General features: G+C 31.1%; 2 protein-coding genes across 2 annotated transcripts; both read left to right on the forward strand.

Annotated features, from left to right (window-relative positions):
- Window positions 1-636: 636 nt before the first annotated feature.
- Window positions 637-4,356, forward strand: LOC108457939 (uncharacterized). The gene is made up of 5 exons (XM_017757156.2): window positions 637-1,226; window positions 2,664-2,816; window positions 3,265-3,406; window positions 3,538-3,779; window positions 3,898-4,356. The coding sequence occupies exons 1-5, from the start codon at window positions 762-764 to the stop codon at window positions 4,102-4,104; spliced, it is 1,209 nt and encodes a 402-aa protein (XP_017612645.1). The 5' UTR covers window positions 637-761; the 3' UTR covers window positions 4,105-4,356.
- A 3,850-nt stretch (window positions 4,357-8,206) lies between these two features.
- Window positions 8,207-11,512, forward strand: LOC108460679 (ethylene-responsive transcription factor RAP2-12-like). Its single transcript, XM_017760267.2, has 2 exons — window positions 8,207-8,693; window positions 10,353-11,512. The coding sequence occupies exons 1-2, from the start codon at window positions 8,399-8,401 to the stop codon at window positions 11,246-11,248; spliced, it is 1,191 nt and encodes a 396-aa protein (XP_017615756.1). The 5' UTR covers window positions 8,207-8,398; the 3' UTR covers window positions 11,249-11,512.
- The last annotated feature ends 10,229 nt before the right edge of the window (window positions 11,513-21,741 follow it).

Consider the following 21,741-nt stretch of genomic DNA (forward strand, 5'->3'; position numbering starts at 1 on the left):
TAGTAGAAATAGATTAAAATTTTAACAGAAAATATTAGTTTCTTATTTAATCTAACGTACAAAGACTAAATTATCAAAATTTTGAATAAAAATATATAAGGTCTCGATGATAATTTTATCGCTAATTGAGTTAAAACTCAATCAATAATTAAATTATGGTAATATTATATATATTACAAGAATTTTACAAATAATTCTAGGTGATAAGCGAATAAAGTATATAATTGACGAATTAACATTTTACGTATTAAATTAATATAGACCCAAAATTTAAATGAAAAATATTATTTATGGCAATAAATATTATAAGTAATTTTAAATTATTTTTAATATATAAAATTATTATTTATTTTCAAAATTTTAAAATATTCAAATTTTGTAGTAATTTTTAGCATATAAATATAATTAAATTACATTAAATTAATATATATATTCCAATATGATTTCACAATCTTGATTATTTTATATTTTTATAATTAAAAAATTAAAATCTAAGTTATTTAATAATAATAATCATATTATATAATTATTTTATTTTTAGAAATATATAAATATTTTCTTTGGTACATATAATTAATTATTTATTGCCATAAATATGAGAGTCTGATTTCGATTAATTAATTATTAATTTCATTATTTATAATCTTAATCTCTCTCTGTTAGCGCCAAACAAGGAACCTCGCCTTTGTTATTTTCCTTCAGTTTCCGTAATATTTTTCCCGAGAAAGTGACACTCGAATCACATAAAAAAAATTCATTAAATGTGGTGGAGATCTGCTTCTTTTATTCTCGACAGACAGCAAGAGCAAAACACCAACTTGCCCCCAAACCCTGAATCGCTCTTGCTGTCATCTCCACCTCCTTCCATGGCCGATTCTCTCCAAAACCCTAAACCTGACATTTCCGCCTATTACCAGACCCGCGCCGCCCACCACGCCGTCGTAACGAACGATTGGCTCGCCCAGGCCCAGGCTGCTGTTAGCGTCCAGACCAACGATGATGTCTCGTCGGGAAGTGACGGAAGAGTCGCACCGACTGGTGGAGGAACTGGTGGGGATAATAAGACTTTTAGCGTCATTGATGAGTTCAATAGCTGGAGGAAACAGCCGGATTTGGCGGAGGCTGTGGCGGCTATTCGCGCTCTCGCTGCTGTTATTAGGGCTAGCCAAGCTACTACCATGATGGAACTTGAAATTGAGCTTAAAAAGGCTTCTGATTCGCTTAAAGTGAGCCATTTAGCTTTTTATTTTGCTTTTTTTTTTTTCGAAAAATTGCCTTTTATGTTAGTAAATTTTTATTGCTTTGATAGTGACTGATAGATTATACTGTGAAACTTAGTGAAATACTAAAATTTATCTCATTTTTCATACTTCTATTGATCTTTTAGTAGCACATATTAGTTCATTTTCAATGGGGATACATTTGTATCTTTATAGAATCATGTGTATATAAGTACCGGCTTACTAAAGCTAATGAGGCCTTGGCACAATTGGCAAAGGCGGAGGCCCTATGTCCTAAGTATCAGATTCGAGACCCATAATGCGTAATTATATGGGCGGTTCTCCAAGCAGCCATGTGCTGTTGCCATTAGTGAGTTTTAGTCCGTTTAGTTGGCTCTAGCCTTGATTGTTTCAGTTTTTAATCTGTTTTTTATATAATAGCATATTCTACTCTGTGGTTGTTCGAACATGTATTTGTACTTTGATTTACTGTACTTGTAAGATATGAATATGTGTCCGACAAAGATACTTTAAAAAATTTCCAAGATTTCCTGTGTCTTTGGAGGATGGTATTCCCCATGTCTGAATATGTCTCAGAATCATGTATTTCAGGAAAAAATAAAGATTTGGAGCATTGTGATTTTAAGTTACTCACACGAGTCGTGTTCAAGCTAAACTATATGAGAGTTCCAATGATGATTTCTATGTAATTGTACATAATAACCTACGAACAATTTTCACTCATCGCTGCTCTGTAAAGGCAGAAGCTAGTTTTCCATGTCTAATGTCGATGGTATTGCTATGGAGGACACTGATGTGATTAAATGCTAATGCCTTTATGATTGTAGAAACCTAATAGTGCTGGTTTTTGCAGTACATATTCTGAGTTTGTTCTTGAGTTCCTGTGGACATTGTTTATTGAAAGAATGTTTATAAATTGCTTACTTATCCTGATATAAAGCCATACTTGTCCTTAGGTGTCTGAGATCATAAGTCATTGGCAATATGCTTCAGTTTTTCAGTCTGGTTTGATATGTATATTATGCTTTTTGTCAAAAGAACGTTCATGTAACTCATAAAAGATGGAGCCTGAATGCAATCCTTTTATGTTACTTCTATGTGTTTAGCATTTGTTTATTTATGAGAAAACATGTGTGAAATGGTTAAAGGATAAGTTATTAGGTGCTTAGCAAGATGATATAATGGTTTTGAGCGAAAGATTGGGTGGCATGATAAATATACAAGGATACTTTGTCCTTATCCGTTGCCATTGCATGTTAGAGGGTAACATGAAGAAGTTACCCCAGTTAATGTCAAATTGTGCATTTTCGCCTGACTTAATTTTGAGAAATTTAAATTGCTATCTGCTAACCATTTTCATTTAGTTTGATGTTTAAATGTATCTTCGTTTGCATCACTGCTCACCCAATGTTTGCTTTCCAGGCATGGGACGCGACCTCAATCTCTTTGACAGCAGGTTGCGATCTCTTCATGCGATATGTGACTCGAACATCAGCTTTAGAGTATGAGGACTTTAATTCAGCTAGGTATCGGTTGATTGAGCGTGCAGAGAAGTTTGGGGAAATATCTTACAAGGTATTTCAAATAATCATGGCTAACCACTTCATTATTGGTAAAAGTACCATGAAGGTTCCTCTATTAGGAACCAGATTGCAATTTTCCCCCTTTATTCAAAAAATGAGCAAATTATGTTAGATTAAAGAGCAAACCGGTCCTTGCTATTAAAATTTTATCCATTTCTGCTGTTAAAAACTGGTGTAATTAACGGAATAACCAAACAGTTACACGTGGCATGCTACATATATCTCGGGATCAGTTTTTAACAGTAGAATGGAAAGACCAGTTTGCCATTTGGTCTAATGTACGAGAATTAATTTGTTGATTTTTTTAGTAGAGGCAAAATGCAATTCTACTCCTAGTATAAAGGCCTCCATGATACTTTTACCCTTCATTGCCATGTTGTTCACATAAATTATACTTCGATCATTCCTGTCCTGAAGACATTATTGCCAAAAATTTGCAGGCACGTCGGATTATTGCAATGCTAAGTCAAGATTTTATATTCGATGGTTGTACCATTTTGGTACACGGTTTCTCTAGAGTTGTCCTAGAAGTATTGAAGACAGCCGCACAAAACAAGAAAAACTTTCGAGTTTTCTGCACAGGTTTGACTTTCTACATACCTCAGGACTAAGTCAAATGTGTTGTCATTGTAAAAGGAGTCAGGTCTTTTGCATATGTTTATGATGCGATTATGTAATAGTCCATCTTCCTTTTATCCATGCTTTCAATGCAGAAGGAAGGCCCGACAGAACAGGATTACGCTTATCTAATGAGCTGGCCAAGCTTGATGTCCCTGTAAAGCTTCTAATAGACTCGGCTGTGGCATATACAATGGATGAGGTAGACATGGTACTTGTTGGAGCTGATGGAGTTGTTGAAAGTGGGGGTATCATAAATATGATGGGAACATACCAGATTGCGTTGGTCTCACATAGCATGAATAAACCCGTTTATGTGGCCGCCGAAAGCTACAAGGTAATAAAAGCTTCATTTCTTTTTCTTGTTTTCTCGGGAGTACCTGAACTAGGAAATTACATATAGACAACAAACCTAAGAAGGAATCAAATATCGAATTGATAATTTTCTTTTGCAGTTTGCCCGTCTTTATCCTTTGGACCAAAAGGATATGGGTCCTGCCTTGCGCACTATTGATTTCGGGGTACCTATTCCATCAAAGGTCGAGGTCGAAAAATCTGCTCGAGATTACACACCTCCTCAATATCTGACTCTACTCTTTACAGATTTAGGTGTGCTTACTCCTTCCGTCGTTAGCGACGAGCTTATTCAGCTATATTTATAGTTTTGAATTGCAGACGAAGCTCCTTACGGTTTAGGTTCATATGCAGTAAGTGAGAGTGTTTTGGTTTAATGCTATGAAATTCGTTTCAATCCGATCTGATCACTTAGTTTGCATGACATGTATCTGGTTTAGGACAAAATAAACTATATTTATATATATATGTGTGTGTGTATATACACAACATTTTGAAGAATGCAAAGATTGCCATTTTTGATGACATGGAATGAATGAAAAATTAAAGCTCAATGAAAAGGTAAAGCACAAGAATTGTTTGTAGCATAATCATCTATTATGCGCTGTTGTTGGAATTGGATTGGTTAGGTTAAGAACAATGGGATTGAACCCGAAAACGAAAATTGAAACAAAAAACCAATGTTGAATTCGTTTATAAAATTTTTAATTGTTAATTTAGGGATAATATAAAATTTTTGTTTTGAATTTGACAATTAGGTTTACTTTCGTATTTGTGTTCTTTTTGTTCACTTTGCTACTTAAATTTGGCAATTAGATTCATTTTTGTTCATGAAATTAGGATTCTATCGAGATTTGATGATGTGTAAAGTGTTTTTAGAACATGATTAGATTGGTTGATCGGATCAACTGAATCGACTAGTATATTGATTCAAATAAAGGGATTGAACCAATTGAATTGGAATTTATTTGACATCGATAAAAATCGAAAATTATGATAAAAACTAGTAATCGGTTTAATAATTTTTTTCTTTTTAAAAGTTTAATTATTTATTTTATTATTGTTGATATAGTAGTTGAACTGATCAAGTTTGATCAATTCAATTATTGGTTTGATTATTTGAATATTGTATGTGAGACTGTTATTGTATCAAAATAGGCTTAATTGTCAAGTTTAGATGTCATAACCTATATAATCCCTTTAACTTCATTGGTTAAATTGATAATGTATTAATCATGTTGGGTTAGGCTCAAATATTCTTTAAAATAATTATTCATATATTAATCTATTTTCAATTTCAAAAGTGATTCATCAATTTATCTTATTTTCGATCGATTACGATAGCTCTCAATGTTTAAACATTTTGTTAAGTTTGTCTTAATTTTTAAAAATTTAACTCTAAATATTTACATATTTTGTCAATTTGATCTTGATTCTAAATGAGCAGTATATTTGTTAAAGTTTCTTGAGTCATTAAAAAGTGATAAAATTTGAAAATATTGAATATTAAATTTGTTATTATACCAACCAAAAGTAGGATAAATTGACGAAAAAACTAAACGTTGTGAATTATTGTTTGTATTGCTCGCTTTTAAAATTGGTAAGGATTAAATTACCCTATTTATTGAGAGAGATCGATTTGATCTATATCAAATTTCAAGAATTTTTTTTTGTCAAAAGAAAAGGTTACAAAATTAGTAAATTAAATCCTCATAAGAGGATCTTCAACCAATCTTAAGCCTAACCTTCTAGAACGAACTGACTTGGCCAGACTATCAGCAACTAGATTCTTTTCACGAGATATATGTTGAATCCTTCACTGTTTTACCATTTTAAGGATAAGATGAATTCTTTTGACGAGTGCAGAATTAGAATTCCATGAAGAACATTCTTGAATAGCGTTAATAGCTTCAATACTGTTAGTTTGGATTAAGACTTTTTCGAACCGTCTATCCAAAATAAGATTTAAGCCATTTAAGATCTCCCAAAACTTAGCCTCTACCACTGTACAATTGCCCAAATACCTATAGAACTCCATGATCCACCTATCATTATGATCACACACAAAACCTCCAACTGCTGCAAAGCTTTTATCAAGTCTAACCGAACCATCTGTTCTCAAGCTTACCCAATTGCTATTTGTATATGAATTATGAAAATAACAATGTGCCTTGTGAAAAGCTACTTTTGAGGCTAATTAATATTGCTTTGCTCAGCTGTATGAAACTTTAAGGATCTCTTCATAAATCCAAGAAAAGTATTGAAAAATAAAAAAGTTATGATTCTTCCAAATACGCCAAGCGATAATCCCAAAAAGGCATGGCCAATCCACCTCGTTTAAAGAAATAAAGAAGTAATTTTAAAGATTAATTGTCATCCAATTGTGAAGGGAGCCTATATAAAACCTGGACCGTCTTTATTAGAGTTAAAAAAAAAGGGAGCAACGTGGGAAAGCAACCACATCCTTGTCCAAAAATAAAAGGAAGCAATGTGGAAGCAAACATATCAAGATAAAAAAAAATCATCAAATCAATGATGAGACATGATCCTTATAAAAAAAATTGTGCGGAATTCAAAGAAAATAAATAGAGTTCAAAATTTTTCCTATAAATAGAAAGGAAGGAAGCCTAAGAAAGACATCGAAGTTAGTTTTAGAAAAAAATTTTCAAATTACTTCTCATCCACCATCCTCCCCTCCTTTGTAAAAACCTTTCCCTTACTATTTACTAGTTTCTTTCTTTAATTGTATAACTATCTACTGTCTCCTGTATCCACTATAATTGGTATCAGAGTGTCAGTGTAATGTTTTCTGGAGAAATAATATCATAGTATTCATTGTAAGTTATTATTCTTTATTTTTAGTTTTGTTTATTTCATGTTGGTTTATCTTAAAACCCATATATCTGTTTTTTTTTCTTATTATAGCTGTTTATATCTGAGTGAAACTATTGGCATTTTAAAGTAAGAAAATATAAAAGATTGTTAGAATTAAGTGACCAATTCTTATTTAATAAAATACGATGGAAAATAAAATAAAAGTAAAATCCATATAGAACTAGACTTTTTTATTTTATTTTAGAATAAGGTTTTTAAACCTTATTAAACTTTATCTATTTTATATTGATTAGGATAAGGTGTTTCAATCTTACTAGAATATTGCTTTACAAGTTTATAAATAAATATAGTTTATTCCTCTTGTATAGATTCAAATTTTTGACATAATGAATTTTCTTCTCCTCTGCCCGTAGTTTTTTCCTGAAAGGGTTTCCACATAAAATTTATGTGTTCTTTATTTTATTTTTCACAAAGATAACAGACGGTTTTAAGTACCTAAGATAAATTTCATGGAAGAAACTGATTGTCTATAAAATTTGCATTCATGCTATGCATATTGACTCTAAGAATGAAAACAATATTTCATCACTTAGTAAGGGATCTAATAGTTTAATAGATATTACTTTTACATATTTTCACTAGTTATATAATAAAGTAAGCAAAATAGAACAACAAACAAACAATTTAGAAGAAGTTATAGAATTAGATTTGAACAACGAATCTAAAGATACCTTATCTGAAGTTAATAATAAATTAGAACAAGTTCTTATTAATAAAAATATAGAACAAGAGATAGACTTAAAGACCTTTATATTATGGAAATAGTAACATAATATTAGCCTTGTCAAAAGACACTTTCTCTAAATAATCATCTTTCAAAAATAAAAGACATAAAAAATCTAAAAATAGAAAAGAAAATATACTTATCAACAAAAATATGATTCCCAATCCTATAAACAACTTATAGAACATTTGAAGAATAAATTCACAAAGACATCGATAAAAATGAAAGAATAGAATATCTAAAACTAATAGAATAACTTTATGAAAAACATAAAGACCTATTTGTATTATTTAATTATCATTATATGTTAAATTATGATACGATAGATAGTAGTAGTAGTTCTAATAATTCTATAAACTTCATAGATGTCACTTAATTATGAAAAGTTATAACATTGTTACCTAACAATGATTTTTTTATCACTCAACTATAAAAAGTTACAAAATGGTCATTCAACCATTCAAATTTATCTTTTTTGGTCATCTAACTGGCTAACGTAAAAATAAAAACACCAAAAAACCCAATATAATTGAGTGACCAGAAGAGACAAAATTGAATAATTAAGTGATTATATTGTAACTTTTCATAGTTAGGTGATCCAAAAAGAAAATTTCTAATAGTCAGGTGACAATTTTGTAACTTATCATTGTTGGGTGAAGAAAAAAGAAAAAAGTCATAGTTGGGTGACTACTAATGTAGTTTCCTAAGAAAAAAAACAGTTTTAAAAGCATGAAAAAAGTAGAGGGATTGAAAGCGCAATAAAACCACGTAATAATAAACAAAATCGGCGATTTTTACGGCCATCGCGGCCACCAACCCACTCTAAAACCCCTATAATAAAAATAATAATAATTCCATCCTTTCAGTTTCACCGCCTACAAAAACCAATCACCAAAAGGAAAATTTACAATTAAAAAAAATAATTTTGCCCTCTAAATTTCTCTAAAAATCTCGTAAATCCCATACTTTAAAGCCAATTCGCCATGTGTGGAGGTGCGATTATCTCCGATTTCATCCCGCCTGCGCGGTTGCGACGGTTAACAGCGGATTATTTGTGGCCCGATCTGAAAAAATCCGGCTCTAAAAAGCGGTCGGGTAGAAAGCACTCGAAGAAGCCGGCGGTCGGTTTTGAAGATGACTTCGAGGCTGATTTTCAGGTGTTTAAGGATGAGGATTCTGATGTCGATGACTTCAATGATGATGTTGATGATGTTTTGGCTGATGTTAAGTCCTTTGCTTTTTCTGCTACAAAGAAACCCTCTCCTGCTGTTTCTCATGGTAAAAAAATTATTAATAATACTAATAATTTATCCCTTTTGTTTTTTTTTTTGCAAAATTAAATTTATTGCTATTATTCCTCTCTTTGATATTGGAGAAAATTTTTGAAGGTTCATATGTGTTAGAGCATCAGCTACTGCTGTTTATCATGGTAAAATATTAATAATGACACTAATAATTTATCCCTTTGGTATTTTTTTTTTGCGAAATATGTAATTTTTTGGGGTCAAAACTAGTTAATTTATTGTGAATTTTCCAGGAAAATTTTGAAGGTTTATTTGGGTTAGATCATTGGGTAATATTGGATTACATGAATTTTACTTCTTCTTTTTTTTTTTAAATATTGTTGAATAATTCTTAAATTTACCTGGATTATTTTATTGTTTGATGATTGAACTAGGCCTTTTGAACGCATTGACTAATAATTTTCTTTAAAAAACAAAGGATTCTTTTTCAGTTGTAAATATATAAGCTTTTGTTTCTTTTTTTTTCATTTCCTTTTTTCCTGCTCTATTTATATGCTTTTATTTATTTGATAATGTCTCTCATGCCCTTAAAGATTTGATTATAAGTTGGAAATTGTCTAATAAAAAAGACAAGTAATGATTCTGTAGTAATTAATAATGTTGAGCTTTTATGTAAGCATCTATGTTACTCGAACAAAAACTCGGGTGAGTGTCGAGTCATCGTTCTGTGTGTACAACATGGCTATGCATAATTTTCTTTTGAAGCTTTTTTATATAATTGGAGAGTTGTGTAGCCGGAGTCTGAATATGTATTACTCGTGGAAAACGGGGAGTCTTGTGTAACATAGTTAAGCACATATGATCTGATTTATAGGTAAGCATTCATGATCACTTTTAGGTGCATCAATGCATAATTTTATGTTAAGATCATTTGTTTCTCTTTTCATCTTTCCTTGAGAATTTAATGCAGGGAATTGTAATTTATGTTGTTCAATCCTTTTTGACATCATTTTGTGTAAATTTATTTGTTTGGAATTTCTCAGGTCACGTACAAATTTGTTCAAATTAACTTTTAGTCAGTATGGTTCTTATATCTCTGCTTTCCTCTGTCTATTGATGTTTGAAACCATAATACGTAGAGTCTATGTTGCTCCAGTTATTCACTTTTTTGAAGTACTCATGTTCAACACATGGATGTAAGGATCTGATCTTTTAAGGATGCTTCAAATATGTAGATAAATTTAGAAAAACCTAACCATATCTGTGTTGAACACATACCTAAATTGGACACTTGCACTTGCGTTCGAGTAACATAGCTTAAAAGGATCTTTCCTGTCACGTACAATTTGTTAAGATTAACTTTTAATCAGTATGGTTCTTATATTTCTACTTTCCTTTTTGTCTTTGAAGAACTCATGCTCGACACGTGGATGTAGGGATCTGATCTGTTAAGGATGCTTTAAATACGTAGATAAATTTAGAAAAACCTAACCATATCTGTGTTGAACACATACCTAAATCATACACTCTCACTTGCGTCTGAGTAACATAGCTTAGAAGGGTCATGTTCTCTAATGTCCAAATGGTTAAATTGAAATTTTTTCTTTTATTGCTTGGTGAAAGTGATTTAGTGGTTCATACATTTTCATTGATTTAATGTTATATAATGATTTTTTAAATATATATGTTGAAGGTTCAAACTCCATAAAATCTGTGGAATTCAGTGGTCAAGCTGAGAAATCTGCAAAAAGAAAGAGGAAGAACCAGTATCGCGGAATTCGCCAGCGTCCGTGGGGTAAATGGGCTGCTGAGATCCGTGATCCTAGGAAAGGGGTTAGGGTGTGGCTTGGAACTTTTAATACTGCTGAGGAAGCTGCACGAGCTTATGATGCTGAGGCACTGAGAATTCGGGGTAAGAAAGCAAAGGTGAACTTCCCTGATGAGACTCCACGTACCACTCCAAAGCATGCTGTTAAAATGAATTCTCAGAAACCTCTTTCCGGGTCAAATTTGAGTTCTGTTCAATCAAGTCTCAACCCAGATTTCAGTTACTCGAACAAACTTGAGCAGGGTTACTATGATACCGTGGGTTTCATTGAAGAGAAGTCACTAATGGATCAGTTTGCATATGCAGACCCTGTTAGAGCTGCTGTAGATGATGGGTTAAAACCCTTTGCTGAACCTGAGAATACTGCTTCGTATTTTAACTCAGATCAGGGAAGTAACAACTTTGACAGTTCCGACCTTGTCTGGGGCGAACAGGGTGCCAAGACTCCTGAAATATCATCCTCTCTTGAACCTACTCTAGAGGTCAACGAGTTTCTGGACAACGCAAACCTTACGAAGAAGTTGAAGCTGAGCTTGAATAATGTCATGCCTACTGGAGGAGACAATTTGGTAAAGAGTTTATCCGATGAGCTATTAGCTATGGACAATCAAGTGAACTACTTTCAGACACCATTTATTGACGAGAACTGGAATGTTTCGATGGATGACTTCCTTAATGGAGATGCAACTCAGGATGGCGGAAACGAAATGGGTTTTTGGAGCTTTGATGACTTTCCTTCCATAGATGGAGGTATTTTCTGAACAAACTCTCCTTACTTATTATCCGTTTCCGTAAATAAGGCATCGTGTTAGCGAGTTTCTACCCTCCGGCAACTGCTTGACTATTGTTTCTATTTTGATGTCTCTAACACCGAAAAATTCAAATTTAAATTTCGAGTGACTGTTAGAACTTACAACATTGATTATGTGTGATTTATGATGAAAATTTGAAACTCCTATGAATGTTTAACCTGATGCTATTTGTTTCTTGCATATTTTTTATAAAGTTAAGGTTTTATCCTTAAAGTGTAATGATCTTGTGACTACACATTCGAGTGTTGATTGAGCTGGTTGGGTTGGTTTTGGATCGAGTTAATCTGGGTCAGGTCAATTCGGTTTTTGGTTTAGGTCATTTTCGGGTTTAGGCCTTAACCATAAATGATCTATTTGGGTTGGGTTGGGTGTGGGTCATTTTAGTTTGACAATCAAGTTTTTGAGGTCGGGTTATGTTGTCTTCACATTGTTTCGAGTCATTTTGGTTCGGGTCATTTTCGTGCTCAGGCCTTAAACCATAAATGGTCAATTTAGGTTGGGTTGGGCAGGTTAAGTCGGATCGAGTTTTCTCTTACATAGGGTTGTATGTTTTTATGCTCAGGCAGGTTATTGATATCAAAGCTCGAATTACCGTTTATTAATTTGTATTTATATAAATTTTAATATATTTATATTTGGTAAATATTGTATCATTTTCAAAGTCTAATATAGTAAGTGTCAAAGACATAAATACATATTTTGGCCACAAAAAAGAGAATCACATAACATGACTTTTCTCATTTTGAATTTATAATTTTCAATCATTTTTTCTAGTTTTATAATTAAATTGGTGATTTGGACATTAATTCAATAATGTGGTTTAAGGGTAATCAATTTTCATATGGGTATTAAACCTTTTATATTATTAAATAATATAATCAGAACAAATTAAGTCACTAATCCTAATTCGGATTTTTCCCATTAAAAAAGAAGTTGAATTCAAAATGAAATTCCAATGATATAATTTATGAATTAAAGTATTGCGACCTACATGAAAATTGTTGTTTAGTGACTTAGAATGTAAATTACCCATTTGATAATTTTAGCCTTAGGGGAATCAAATTCAACTCCAACTACTTGAGTTTGAGTTCGATTCAATAATGTTTACAAAATTTTGAGTTTTATTTTGTTGAAATTTGAACACGGATCACATATATAATTTCGCCTTTAAAAAAATATCACCCACTCGAAAATTTTATGCTATCTTTAGTATACATGAATGACATAGTCATTGTTACCTTATTCAACACAACAAAACTATTAATTTAAATTTATGCTATCTTTGGTTTTCTCTATTTTTTAAATTTTTATAACTTTTAAATAATTAATTTAATTAGAATAGAATTAATCAATTGAATTAAAACCATTAATTTAAATGATTCAATGACGAGTATTACAAAAAACTTGAATTCTTTTATGGATTGAAATCCTCTCCTTATTCTTTTATCATATGGGAAATGATTGATCATTTTAATTATTAAATATAAATTTCTTTCTTTTCAAAATTATTATATAAAACATATTAAATTATAAGAACATTTACTAATATTTAATTATATAAAAATATTTATTTAAAATTATAATTACAAAAGTAACCTCACAAAAAATTAAATGAATGAATATAACCCCAAATTTTAATATAAAATCATAAACTATTAAATTTAATTAAATTGGTCTCATATTTCTCTCTCATATTTTCTCATTTCCTCCTATACAAGGTAACCTTGAAAACACTAAACTTAACTTGAAGATTTGTACTTGAGTAATGGATTTTGAGTTATCACTTTCATATTTGATTTCTGTCATTATTCTTACTCCACCCTCATTTAAATCCCTAAATGGTATTTTTAGGGTTTTGTGTAAATTTCTTTATACTTTTAATTAGGGTTTCATTATTTTTGCTTCATCTAATTACCATTTTTATGATAACATAAATGAAAATCTAATACTTTTTATAGTATTATTTTGCTTAGAATTCCGATTGGAAATAAGGAATCCTCCAACTAGGATTGCAAGTTGGGGGTGAAATGGTTCCTAATAGATGGCTTTGCATGGGATCGAGAATGTCGAATTCGACATATTATGACCCAACTGTGGCTGATGCTAGATTTCCTTTGGCCGGTCAGAATCAATCATTTTGTCCCGTAAATGAACAAGCTGCAAGTCATGGTTATCTTCCTTCGCTTTCTTTACAAGAATCGCAGGCAGATGGTAATAATCGGTTGAATCGAGCTATCCAACGGAAGGTTTTACTTGCTTACATCCAGTACAAGGATTCAGCGGCAGTTTCAGGGAATGACGCTCCGGCTTGTTTTGCGAACTATTTCCATTCGACTGTCTGCTGTCGATATGCCTGTAGATGCACCAAATTCTTCTCACTTGCATCCCATTATGACGGCTGTTATGATGCTAGATGTGACATTTGCAACACTGTTGGGTATAATGCTGTGGTCGATACATTTCATCCCGAATTTGAACATGTAAAAGGAGGTAGTGGAGATTTTGGCCAGCCCACATATGGTAGTTCAGAAGCCATGCAACCTTTTCCGAAGCGTTTGAAGCTGGAAAATCCTACTGCTCCTGTATCTTATAATTCTGAGGCGGGCGTTGAATTGGTACCAAAGGTTTTAGATGATTCTACCGTTGCCAACGGGATAGGTACGAATTTGGAGGTGAACACTGACTTGCTACCATATCCTACAGAAGATTCTACAAGTGCTAAAGAGATGAACATTGAATTGTTACCAAAGCCTAGAGAAGATTCTACAGGTCCTAGAGAGATGGAGGAGTGGAGCATGGAATGGATATCAAAGCTTATAGAAGATTCTTCAAATGCTAAAGAGATGGCAGAAAGTTTTCCTGGTCCTCCAGAGGTGGCTATCGCTGGTTATAAAGCGGTGGAAACTGATGGTGTTGGCAGTCATAGAGAAGAGGATATTGGCTTCATAAATGTTATTGATACAGCAAGAGGCCACTTCAACAATGCTTTGCCCAGGTTCTCTGAAGAACTTGCAGCTGGTTGTGAAGAGGGAGAAACAGATGCTTAGTGATCCACTTAAAATTAAAGTAATTTTACATACATTTATATCTTTTGATGAATAATATTTTAATAATTTTTCGGTTAAATTTATTAATATAATTTTATTTGTAAAATTTTATATTATCGTCATGTATATGATATCTTTTAAAAATATCACTTGTATATACACTATTAATAAAATCTCAGAGTGAGTTGGTTGTGGTTTTAATTTGATTCGATCATATAAATTTACAGAAATAAATACATCAATTTATGTTTGTATTGAATAAATTAATTATTTATGTATGCAGTATGTAAAAATAAAATGATTTTATGTAAGGAATTGTGTTAATAGTTTGTGAGAATTGGATCGAATCAAAATTAATTTGTATAAAATTATACATTAAATTAAAGTTAATGTATAGTTTTGAGATTTATCTCTTTAATAAAATTTATATACTACGCATTTAACATATATACTTGTAACGAGATGAACTAGCCAATATATATTTGAATTAGATTTTAAATGAATTGTTCAGAACCAGTTCAGTTGGACGAAAAACCTATTAAATTAATTTTCTCTATTTTTAAATTTTTTTTTGACTTTTAAATAATTAATTTAATTAGAACTGGACCGATAAATTGAATCAGAACCAATAATTTAAATGATTCGACGACTGGCGTTACAAAAAAAAATTGATTTCTTTTATGGATTGAGATCCTTTCCATTGTTCTTTTACCAAATGGGAAACGATTGACCATTTTAATTATTAAATATAAACTTTTTTTTTCAAAATTATTAAATATAAAATTTTATTTAATCACATATTAACAAATATAAACATATAAAAGTTATTTATTCAAAAATTATAATTACAAAAGCAACCTCATAAAAAACATAAACAAATATTAAATGAAAAACATCACCCCAAATTTTAATATAAAATTATGAGCTACGTAAAATCTTAATATTTCTCTCCCTCATATTAAACAAGATAATATTCGAAACGCTAAATTTAACTTGAAGATTTCTATTTGAGTAATGAGATTTTGAGTTATCTACTTCACTTTCATATTTGATTTTCTATTTTCGTTCTTGTTACTTGTAACTTTCTTTTCTTATGGTTACTTAGTTGAGGAGTAAACTTTTTCTTATCACTGCTTACTCCACCACCATTTGAAACCTTAATTGGAGTTTTTGGGGTTTTGTGTGAATATTTTTCTACTTTAAATTGATCGGGGTTTCTATTGTTTTCACTTTCATCTAATTACCAATATGTGATAATATGAATGAATAAATATCTAATAGTTTTGGTAATATTCACTCGTGTAGAATTCTGATTGGGTCAAATCAAAATTTTCTGTATAAAATTACACATTAGACTAAAGTTAATGTAAAGTTTTGAGATTTATCCCTTTAATAAAATTTTATATACTATAAATATAATATATACTTGTAACGCGATGAACTGACCAATATATATTTGAAAATTTTGAATGAACCATTTAGAATCAATTAAGTTGGACTTTTTAATTTTTATGAATTTTAAATAATTAATTTAATTAGAATCGAACAAATAATTTAAATGATTCGATGACTACCGTTACAAAAAACTTGATTGTTTTAACGGATTGAAATCTTCTCCTCTACTCTTTTACCAAATGAGAAATTATTATCGTTTTTAATTATTAAATATAAACTTCTATTCTCGAAATTATAAAATATAAAATTTTCATTTAATCACCTATTAACATATATAAATATATTAAACTATAAAAACATTATTTAAAAAACTATTAGATTTTTTACATTATTATTTATTTAATTATATAAAAGTTATTTATTCAAAAATTATAATTACAAAAATAATCTCATAAAAGATAATATAAATACATATTAAATGAAAAAATATGATACCAAATTTTAATGTAAAATCATAAACTACTAAATTTAATTCAATTAATCCCATATTTTCTCTCCTTCATATTTTCTCCTTTCCTCCTAAATAAGGTAATATTGAAACACTAAACTTAACTTGAAGGTTTATACTTGAAGAATGAGATTTTGAGTTATTTGCTTTACTTTCATATTTGATTTTCTGTTTTGAGTAATGATATTTTCATATTTTGAGTAATATATTTTATATTACTCTACCGCTATTTGAAACCCTAAATAACATTTTTAAGGTTTTGTGTAAATATTTTATACTTTACATTGATTAGAGTTTCGATTGTTTTTACTTTCGTAATACCTTATACTTTTCATAATATTCATTTGCTTATAATTCTGGTTCATAATTTGGAATCCTCCGACTAGGGCTGCAAGTTGGGGTGAGATGGTTCCTAATAGATTGCTTGGCAAGGGATCGAGAATGTGGAATTCGACGTATTATGACCCATCTGTGGCTGATGCTAGATTTCCTTTGGCCGGCCAGAATCAATCATTTTGTCCCGTAAATGAACAAGCTGCGAGTCATGGTTATCTTCCTCCGCTTTCTTTACAAGAATCGCAGGCAGATGGTAATAATCGGTTGAATCGAGCTATCCAACGGAAGGTTTTACTTGCTTATATCCAGTACAAGAATTCAGCGGCAGATATGCCTGTAGATATGCCTGTAGATATGCTTATATCGAGCTCCGGTTTATTTTGCGAGTTATTTGCATTCGACTGTCTGCTGTCGATATGCCTGTAGATGCACCAAATTCTTCTCACTTGCATCCCATTATGACGGCTGTCATGATGCTAGATGTGGCATTTGCAACACTGTTGGGTATAATGCTGTCATCGATACATTTCATCCTGACTTTGAACATGTAGGAGTAGGTAGTGGAGACGCTGGCCAGCCCACATATGGTAGTTCAGAAGCCATGCAACCTTTGCCGAAGCGTTTGAAGATGGAAAATCCTACTGCTCCTGTAACTTATAATTCTGAGGCGGGCATTGACTTGCTACCAAAGGTTTTAGATGATTCTACCATTGCCAACGGGATGGGTACGAATATGGAGGTGAACACTGAATTGCTACCATATCCTACAGAAGATTATACAAGTGCTAAAGAGATGAACATTGAATTGTTACCAAAGCCTAGAGAAGATTCTACAGGTCCTAGAGAGATGGAGGAGTGGAGCATGGAATGGATATCAAAGCTTATAGAAGATTCTCAAAATGCTAAAGAGATGGAAGAAAGTTTTCCTGGTCCTCCAGAGGTGGCTATCGCTGGTTATAAAGTGGTGGAAACTGATGGTGTTGGCAGCCATAGAGAAGAGGATATTGGCTTCATAAATGTTATTGATACAGCAAGAGGCCACTTCAACAATGCTTTACCCGGCTTCTCTGAAGAACTTGCAGCTGGTTGTGAAGAGGGAGAAACAGATGCCAGGGCTAATTACACAAAAAGTTACTAACATATGTAAAACAATTTTAAAATTGCTTTAGTGTATAAATATTATTGAGGAGTGATTTGTAATTTTACATATGCTTATATCTTTTTCACGAGTAATATTTTAATAGTTTCACCGTTAAATTTATTAATATAATTATACTTGTAAAACAAGTAAAATTTCAAATCCATCTTACTTGTCTTTTGTCTATGATATCTTTTAAAATATCACCTATATATATATACTATTAATAAAATTCTTAAGTGAGTTAGTGTCGAGTACCAACTCGGTTAAAGAAATTACAATAATAACCTTCCATATTTAAAATAAGTTATATTATTTATGGGTATTTTATTCTTTTAATTTAAAAATAATAAAATATACAAATGATGGGATATGAACCCATGCAAGTTTACCTTATTTTGATTGAGAGTAAACTATATATATATAATCACCCGACTATTAGAAATTATCAAGTTAGGCAATCTGATTTTAAAAAGTTACAAATATAGAAAATTGCCTCCAATGATCCACGGACTATCGTAAATCTTTAAATCTAGAATATCTCTCCGTAACGGGTTTTTTTTATCCAAAACCCCATTGGGTGCATAAACATCAATCAAAGATGCTTCCATTTACCTTCCGCTAATAGAAATCTCTTCTAAATTAATGAAATAATTACTTATTTGGAAACTATTATTATCCCATTGTAACACCCCCTTTACCCGAGACCGTCGCCGGAGTCGAGCACGAGGCATTACTAAACTTATTTGAGCACATAAACAAATTCAAACAATTTATATCACACTTTCCAGACAAGCTGTCCAACTGCGTTACAGATGCAAAAAAAATCATATCTCGAGTTACAAAACTCGAAATCTAAATCCGTAAATTTTCCCCAAATATAGGCTCATATATCTACTTACTAATATTTTTTCTAGAATTTTTGGTTGGGCCAGTTAGTACAGTTTATTAGTTGAAGTCTCCCCTATTTCAGGGTTCGGCTGCTCTGACCCCTGTTCACTACGAACCAAATTTCTCCATGTACAGAATTCAAATAACCAAGACGTTTATTTCTATTAAAAATAGACTAAATAAGGAATCCATACATATATAGTATGACTCCTAATTAATTTTTTATAATTTTTAATGATTTTTACAAATCAGAACAGGGGAGTTCAAAATCACTCTGACCTTGTCTCACAAAAATTCAAATATCTCCTGATATGAAAGCCTTTTGCTTACACCGTTTATTCTATGTGAAACTAGATTCAATAAGATTTAATTTCATATTTTATTCAACCTATAATTATATTTTTATGATTTATGGTGAATTTTCAAACTCATACTACTGCTACTAACCAAAAACTATTTTAGTACAAAATGTTGTTAACTAGTTTATAACATCTTTACTTCATTTCATTTAAACTCTATACATGCCATATAAATCTTCAAACATAAAACAAAAGCTACCGAATTGATCTGGATAGTGTGCTTTGTTGTGTTGATCCGATCTACCCACTTCACTTCAAGTCAATCTACATAAAAATATTAAACACACACAAGTAAGCTTATTGAAGCTTAGTAAGTTCATAGGTTAAAAGTAATGCTTACCAAACATAATATTTCCAAACAATACCAAAACACTTACTAAAGTTTCCTGCGATTCACAACCATTGTTATAATAATTCACATAGTTGAGCTCAACAGGAACAACTACTTAATCTCTTCCATTTGGATCACTTCTCTTTTATTTCTTATAATCAAATTAGGAAACGGCTTACGAAATTGAGTACGTCGTTGCTCAATGCCACGATTCACAACTCAGTATGGTTTTCCTCATTGAAATACCATACCTACATTTTCAACTCGGTATGGGAAATGCCATACCTACATTTCTTAACTCAAGATGGATTTGATAATACCATACCTACATTTCACAACTTTCAAGATGGATAATACCGTACCTACATTTCACAACTCAGTATGGATGATACCATACCTACATTTCACACTTTGCCATGGAACAACCATGGTCTTATCCAATCAATTCATCACACGTCCACGATACTGAACGTACTCAATCCTGCGTTTTCCTAATTTGCATTTCCACATTTATTCTTTCATTAACAAAATCTACACAATCCCACAACAAATTCAGATATAATAACACATTATAAACTTCAATCATTCACAAATAAACATCTAAATTCAACCATATGAACTTACCCGCTAATTTTTAGAAGATATTGAAATTTAGGGACTATTCCGCAACTTTTTCTTTTCCTCGTTCTTCTTTGGATTCTTGATCTATAATATAAAATATTTCTACTCATTAGCATTTATTTGATTTCTATTTCACTTCACAATTTATGCTGTTCAAATTTCGAAATTGCACTTTTACCCCAAAATTTACAGTTTTCACAATTTAGTCCCTACTCAATTCACCCATCAATTGAACTAATTTTTCTCAATTAACACTTTATTTTATCATTATAAACTATTTCAAAACCTTTTATATTCTGAATTTCAACAGCAACCTTCAATTCACAACTTTTTCACAATTAGGTCCTAAATATCATTTCCTATCAAAATCACTTAATAAAACCACCTTAATATGAAATTAGAACTTAAATTTCATAATAATTCATCATAAAATTCCCTTATCCATCCAGGTTAACTTCCAATTTCACCCATAAAATCAAAAACTAATGAATTCTACAAGTGGACCCAATTGTAAAAGTCATAAAAACATAAAATTATCAAGAAAAAGCAAGAATTAGACTCACATGATGTAAAAATATGAAAACCAGCTTTCTCCAGACCTTCTATGGCGTTTTGGATGAGAAAATATGAAGAAATGTCTAGATTTTTCAATTACATCATTATTTAACTATTAACTTTTATCTATTTCCAATTTTGCCCTTGTTCACATTGTTTTCTTGCTTATTTCATACCCAAACCGTCCAGCCATTAACCTTTGGGTCTAATTGCTCTTTAAATCCATCTTTTAAATACTTAAGCTATTTACTCACAATTTAACAAATTTTGTGCTATTTTCAATTTAATCCTTTTAATTAATTAGCCATCCAAACGTTAAAATTTTCTAACGAAACTTTAATACTAACTCAATGACACTCCATAAATATTTATAAAAATATTTATAGCTCGATTTTCAACTTTGAGGTCTCGATACCTCATTTTTGACCCGTTTGACCTAATAAATTCTTTTAATTCACTAATTTCACCATTTCACAAATTCTTCTAAATTCTTCCTTGACTCATAAATATTAAATTACTATCTTGTTCAATCTTATTTGTCGAATTTAGTGATCTCAAATCACCATTTCCGACACCACTGAAAATTAGGCCGTTACACTCATATTGTTATAACACACCCAGAAGACCCTTCTGCCACCGAAAATCTAAATTCAAAATTATAATCACCCTGAAGTACTTCCTAATAATGTCGACAGTAACGAATCTAATTTTTATTCCTAAATAAAACACATATCTACTTTAGCTTTGCATATCACTCTTCTAACATAGTCTAGCTTGGCCTCCAAAGTCATACCCATTATATTCCAAGACAAAATCCTCATTTTTCCACCACTAAGAGAGATTCACTGAAACAACAAAAGATTTCTACTTGAGTAATGAGATTTTGAGTTGTCAGCTTCACTACTTTCATATTTGATTTTCTATTTTCGTTCTTGGTGCTTGTAACTTTCTCTCATTGTTGTTACTTAGTTGAGGAGTAAACTTTTTCTTATCGCCGCTTACTCCACCGCCATTTGAAATCCAAAATGGCATTTTTGGAGTTTTGTATATTTTTTTTTGTACTTTAAGTTGATTGAGATTTTTGTTGTTTCTGCTTTCATCTAATTACCAATTTGTGATAATTTGAATGAATGAATATCGATACTTTTGATAATATTCATTTGTGTAGAATTTTGATTAGATCAAATCAAAATTTCTGTATAAAATTGTACATTAGACTAAAATTAATATATAATTTTAAGATTTATTCCTTTAATAAAAT

The sequence above is a fragment of the Gossypium arboreum genome, chromosome 6 (assembly GCF_025698485.1).
Source record: "Gossypium arboreum isolate Shixiya-1 chromosome 6, ASM2569848v2, whole genome shotgun sequence".
Lineage (NCBI taxonomy): Eukaryota > Viridiplantae > Streptophyta > Magnoliopsida > Malvales > Malvaceae > Gossypium > Gossypium arboreum.

Excerpts from the sequence above, each read along its gene's own strand:
- LOC108460679 (XM_017760267.2), top strand. The coding sequence starts at position 8,399 with ATGTGTGGAGGTGCGATTATCTCCGATTTCATCCCGCCTGCGCGGTTG. Across the intron at positions 8,694-10,352 it reads CTCTCCTGCTGTTTCTCATG|GTTCAAACTCCATAAAATCT; the intron begins GTAAAAAAATTA and ends TATATGTTGAAG.
- LOC108457939 (XM_017757156.2), top strand. The coding sequence starts at position 762 with ATGTGGTGGAGATCTGCTTCTTTTATTCTCGACAGACAGCAAGAGCAA. Across the intron at positions 2,817-3,264 it reads TTGGGGAAATATCTTACAAG|GCACGTCGGATTATTGCAAT; the intron begins GTATTTCAAATA and ends AAAAATTTGCAG. Across the intron at positions 3,780-3,897 it reads TGGCCGCCGAAAGCTACAAG|TTTGCCCGTCTTTATCCTTT; the intron begins GTAATAAAAGCT and ends TTTCTTTTGCAG.